The 6,052-nt window shown below is 39.3% G+C and overlaps 1 protein-coding gene across 2 annotated transcripts; it reads left to right on the top strand.

Moving 5' to 3' along the window:
* The first annotated feature begins 3,648 nt into the window (after positions 1-3,648).
* bada (BCL2 associated agonist of cell death a) lies at positions 3,649-5,979 on the top strand. 2 transcript variants are annotated; one of them, XM_084137443.1, is made up of 4 exons: positions 3,649-4,086; positions 4,261-4,401; positions 4,512-4,735; positions 4,843-5,979. In XM_084137443.1, exons 2-4 carry the CDS (start codon positions 4,269-4,271, stop codon positions 4,930-4,932), a joined length of 447 nt encoding a protein of 148 aa, XP_083993569.1. In that variant the 5' UTR covers positions 3,649-4,086; positions 4,261-4,268; the 3' UTR covers positions 4,933-5,979. The 2 variants fall into 2 exon arrangements, with proteins under 2 accessions (XP_083993569.1, XP_083993570.1); XM_084137444.1 differs by having other exon boundaries at positions 3,656-3,887.
* The last annotated feature ends 73 nt before the right edge of the window (positions 5,980-6,052 follow it).

Genomic DNA, 6,052 nt, shown 5'->3' with positions numbered 1-6,052 from the left:
CCATGGAGCAGCGGTGATGCGCGCGCGCTGTACAGCGGTGTTGTTCTTGATTTGACAGTTCAAACAATACAAAAAACTAACATAAACACCCACAATCCAATCAAGTTGTAGACTCGAGGCGAGACTGATCTTAAGAAAAGAGCGTCTTAAATTCAAGATGAGACGTGAATTAAAACCTCAGTTTGAATTAAAAAGTGATCGACGAAAGATCTTCGAGCACCAACTGCAGCCCATTCACATAATTCCAAACACAATAGAAAAATATCAATCGCATGCTTCCAGCAATGGCATTTTCGGGCTTTCTAAAAAAAAAAAGCGGACACTATATTGTACATTGGGGGGAAAGAGAGAAAGAAAAATAGAAGAATTATCAGAGCCGCACATGGACGTGTGTCGCCAGAGGGAGTGAATGATAAGATGTTAACTATTCGCTCGCATCAGCATCAGCCTCGCCATAAGGATGGAGGAGACGGGCGGAGTTTGTTGGAAAAGGTAATATGGAAATTAACACTCTGTTTTTCTTTTCGGCGAACGGATTCAGCAGAAAAGCGAAAAGCGCTTTTTTTCAGCAGCGCGTGGACTGCAGAAAGAGGGGAGGTGACATTTTCCTATACAGCGCGTGCAGGTTTGCCAGAGTGTCGCTGGCAGGCATGGCGAGCCAACACCGGACGATAATTCATCACATTGGCAATGATGTAGCACAGACAGACATATTAGAAATGCTAATTATCTTGGCTAGAGTGTAAAAACACGTGCCTATCAGAAGGGCTTCATTTAATTTGAATCAACGTTGTAGGCTACCCTCTGATCCCTCTACTGGTGACACGTGATTCAATAATGACACTTAGCACGCAGCAACTATAGTGGTTCAAAGGTGAACAGCAGTTTTATTGAATCTCGTCAGGTGTAATAAAAGTTATTTTTAATTTATAATGTTTAATTCAAAAATATCCTCTCTATACATATATTAAAGAATGATAAGGATGATTTGAATAACTACTCCTTTGGTACTAGAAATCCAATATTGGCGTGCTGAAGGGCCCACCAAAAACATCTTAAACCAGCCTAAACTGGTTTGCTGGTCTTATACGGTCTCCCAAACCCCCCCTTGGCTGATTTTAGAACTTTTAAAGGGACTATGTGTAGCTTTTTAGGTATTTTATTATCTAAAATCAATATTTTTATTAATAAATATGCCCTCAATGGTGTACAAATACCTATGCCAATGATCAGACTAATCCTCGTAAACGAAGAATTTATTATCTTTATATCCATGTAGTTCCGCCATCTTGAAAAACTATAATAGCAGAGAGGGACAAAAAGTACTAGGCCAACGCGTTTCCACAACGTGTTTTCGTTCAGAACCAGCGTCACGTGACTGAAGCCAGCAGAAGCGGAGGAGCAGAGCAGTGAGAGGCGCTTGTCACTGCCGCGGCAAGTTTAAAAGGATGCACTGCACGGTTATTTATACACCGTTCATTCATACATATGCTGAGTCACAGGATAAGGAGTCCTCGTCGTCGAAAAAGTCCAAAATAGACCGTAAAAGGAAACGTGACCGGAGATTACAAAAACAAGGGTTAATGTCGGGATAGCTAATGCAGGAGAAAGCTTTCAAAAGAGACCCTGAAGTTGCCTGCTTTCTTCTCGACAGGTAAGTCAATGTTACGGTCTTAATTACAAGCTTTTTTTTTCATTGCTTGGTTGTGTACTTTATTATATAGACAATAGAACATTTATAGTTAAAAGTTAAACAGGCTCTTTGATGAATAGCAGCTATTGAATAAAGTAACGTTAGAGAAGGCTCTGATGATGATGATATCTAACAATGCATGTACTTCAAAAAATATAACGAGTAAAGAAGGCATTACTACTAATTACCATAGTTAATGTTTTTCCCAGTCAGTAATTCATACTGTAGCATTCTTTTTTTCGTTGTTTCAAGTTTCAGTTTGTTTTAAATAACAAACCTGTTCACCCGAAGAAAAACTCGAAGTGCTATTATAAGACATCCTGTCATAGCTTTTTGGTACATAACGGCTACCGTAGATGCAACGCGCATTTGAAAAAGTGAGGCGCTGGAGAGCATTATTCGTTTGAATGCAAAATACAATTTCACCACTAGATGGGAGAAATTCCTACACACAGTCCCTTTAAGTCACCAATGTAACAGAATGGCCAGTTCTGTCAGGACCACTCTCGTCAAATACGATTGACAATTAGCATACAGTTTGGATTGGCGGTATGGTTCTGTTCTGGGCAAGAACTCCCTGTGCATCCATGCAGCTTAGCATGGAAAAGAGCTGGGAGAGCAGCAATAACCCACCTTAGGGTAACCAGAACCAACATGAATGTATCGCAGATATCATTAATGTCAATATTTGAATGTACTACATAATTCGAGAATTTAGTCTGATTCAAAGGGGAATCAGAATACCAAATCCTGACTGGACGAGAAGAGGAGCTGGGGATGGAGGAGGGTAATGAGCACATGAAGGAGCTTATATATGTATAAAGTGATAGGCGTCGTATTCCTATAGGTAGACATGGATCAGCTGAGAGTCAGCTGATGCGAGCTTGACGAGCGTGACCTGCCAGAACTAACGCTACACTTGATCTCTAACCTGCTAAGGCCAGCAAACCTGGTTTAAGATGGTTGTATTTTATTATTTCTGCAGCCGAATCACAACGATGAAAAACCTAACAGTATAAACAATAAAATAATCAGTGGAAGGACCTTTTATTTACACTCTGCTGTACATGTGTGTCTCCATGATGTTGACAATGAGGAACTATGTTTCTATCTAACTCTTTACCAGCACAACATTATCTTTTTTTTTTTTTTTTTAAGTTTAGAGCAGTATTGCATCTCTAAATTCAGTTGGTATGGCTAAATTACATAAAGTTTTTACACATTTTATGTTAATAGTAGCTACAAAAATGAAAAGGAGAACAGCATGTACAACGAACACAGACATGCTGTGTTGTAGACCTAGCAAAAAATATATGAAAATATCTAACATATGCAGCAATCAACACAGCAACAGGTCCTATTAACCTATATATTTCTGTGTTCTGCAAGCATGAGTCATATAAGCAAAGAAATAACCAACTTCTTCCAATGACTCAACAACACAGGTCTTTCCTGCCATCTACAGTTCGAACTGAGAAAATGCACATTATATGACCACAACAGAAATAGCAAAATATGTTCTCTTAGCTACGAATTTTATTAGCATTATATCAGTAGGCTACACTGTACTGCAAACCATTCAACGTAAAGGCCAAACGTCAAAAACTCTCCATAATTTATTCATAATTGAGCAAGGCATAAACTCCCCGTGACTGATATTGCACTGAGAGCTGCACCACTAAAATCACTCCGTTTTTTCTAATGCCACTCTATGCAAATAAAGTTAAACGGTGCGTTTTTTTTGCAAATTCTCTTGCGACGGCGTCCTCAAGCGCACGATATATCTTCCCACGCTTCCGCGAGACTGGGGCACGTATGAGGTAAACAAGTCACGGGACAGCAAAGGCTCGCGAACCCCTATCGCAACAGTGACGTTGCATCAGAGAGCGCCCAAAACACCCTAGCAGCGGGCTGTGATTGGCTGATCAAAAAGGGCGAACGCCGTCTGATTGGCTGAGAGCGGAGCACTACTGTAAACGACGACGGACAACAACAATATCGGAGCCGAAATGAGATCATCATACACACTGTAGCGATAACAACAGCCGGACTGGAAATTTGGCACGCTACTACTTGCGGCGAGAAGACAATCACTCCGACTAAATGTCACGAAAAACGGGATATTTTTTCCATTATTTTTGGCCGACGACGTTTTCAGAGGAGCTTGACTTAACCTTAGAAATATGAAACTTATGTAAGTAGCATTTACAGCTATTGTTGTTGTTTGGGTGTGTCACATGCCATGAGGCAGTCAATATATGTTGAGAATTGGAGAAGCTACTCGTAATCGAACCGGAGATAAGACGCAATAACATCTAGTGCCACTACCAACTGAGTTCCGGTGAGACGAACACATTCAGATCTATTGTTCTGGAATTCGTCCAGATCCACAGGTATGTATTTAGGAAAACCAGTGAATATTAATCTTTATGTCAAGAAATGCATTTAATCATTGAAAACCTTGTGCTACTAAATGTTCTTCATGTAATACAATAAGTATTAGGTAATTAATTGTTTTAACACCTTGAAATTACAATATTAATATCCTACTACTCTATGTTCACCAGCTCTCACAATGGATAACACATTGCATGACCATCAAGATGATTCCAGCGCCTTGGATGGCAAAAAGCAATCACATCTGGAAGAGACAATCAAGAACCAGGGACAACATAAGGATCAAACCTTGCCAAACATTTCTCCTCAAGGTGAGAACTTCAGACAACCACACTCGCCATTAAGTATCAGGAAATGCGTCATATATTGACCTAGATTGAACAAAAAAATGATCTTATCATGTGATCACATGCTTTTGCAGGGCGTGTGCGGCTCTATTCAGAGTCTCAGGTGTATACAGTCAGCCGCTGGCAGGACGCAGAGCCCCAGGATGGAGCATCGGCGGAGGAGAATGGAGGAGCGGGAGATGGACTTCCATTCAGAGGTCGTTCTCAATCTGCTCCTGCTGCGCTGTGGAAAGCAAAGAAGTACGGACGACAGCTGAGGAGAATGAGCGATGAATTTGACACGTGGCTTGACAAAGGGGTGAGCTAGCTATATGGTACCCTGAATGCATTTATATTTGATAGGTTGTCAGCTAGAGGCCTTAAATATGTGAAATCTTACATTTTAAATTGTTTTGTTGTTTCTAGGATGTCAAAAGAGTGAACAGCCAGAAGCAGACCTACAGAGGATGGTTCTCATTCCTCTGGAGTTCCAAAGAAGAGGAGGGCAGAGAATGAAGGAGTCATGCTTTAACGTGGCTTTACACACTTAATAACAGTTACCCCGAGAGCTGCTCTCAGATGAAGGCTAGTCTCATCACCATCATGGCCTTTTTGTAATACATGTGCTCAAGCTACTGCAAAAACCAATCTGAGAAAATGGTAAAAGTGCTGTATCGCGTTTTACCACTGCAATAACGTACGTTTAATTAAAGGAATTGTCAGTGTTAATTCAATTTGACAATCTCAAAAGGGACAATCTCTCCTAAAATATTACAATTCATTGGACAATCTTTCTATGTGTTGATTTCAAAAATAAAACCTCTATTTAAAACTATTTATTGATATGTATTAAGTTCATATTTGGCAAAGAAATGTGTTCTATGATGTATTTTATAGATTGATATATAGACGTGCGTTTTTGTTGTACTAAAGGCTGGAGCAGTTGCTTGCAAAATGTAAATATATTTCAAAGACTGTGACATCGGATAAAGTTGTAAGGTTAGTGACGGTAACAATAATACGGGTAAAGTTATTTCAGTTCATTTGTTGATAAATGCTACATCTCAGGTTTGTTTGTTTGTTAATGCCAAACCATTGTGGTGAATAACTAGTAAGAGTGGATCAAATCAGTTGTTCTGCCATCTTTTATGATGAATATACGTGGATATGTCACCAGGAAAACTGAACAATTTATTTAATTGATACTGTCATAGCTTTGCAATTCATCACTGCCTTTCATGTACATATTTCTTGATTGTAAAGTTGCCTGTTGTCTCTATTGGATTTTTCCTTTATATTCCATCTGCTGGTCTTGTATGTTAAACAACTTTCAGTTTCTGGGGAAGCAAATATATGCAGATGGACAACACAAGTGCTATTTCTGTACTATCAGTCTTGCTGTGCTTTATGTGCTTCAGTCCTTTTTTAAGATCCTTGTACATATTTATAGCTGTTTACATAGATTGAGCAATGGATGAACTGTTTAAATACTTTTTAAAACAATCAAGTTTTTATCTTTTTTTCTATAATTTTGTGGTCAAAATAAAAGATTTTCTGGCTGAAGGTAGTGTCATGTTTTTGGGTCAAAAAGGAAAGATCCAGTTTTAAACTGTTCCAAGTTGTAGAAACGTACTCT

This window comes from Abramis brama (genome assembly GCF_963993115.1).
Source record: "Abramis brama genome assembly, chromosome: 15".
Taxonomy (NCBI): domain Eukaryota; kingdom Metazoa; phylum Chordata; class Actinopteri; order Cypriniformes; family Leuciscidae; genus Abramis; species Abramis brama.
Note: the sequence above shows the minus strand (reverse complement) of the source record. Positions and strands in the feature narration are given on the sequence as shown.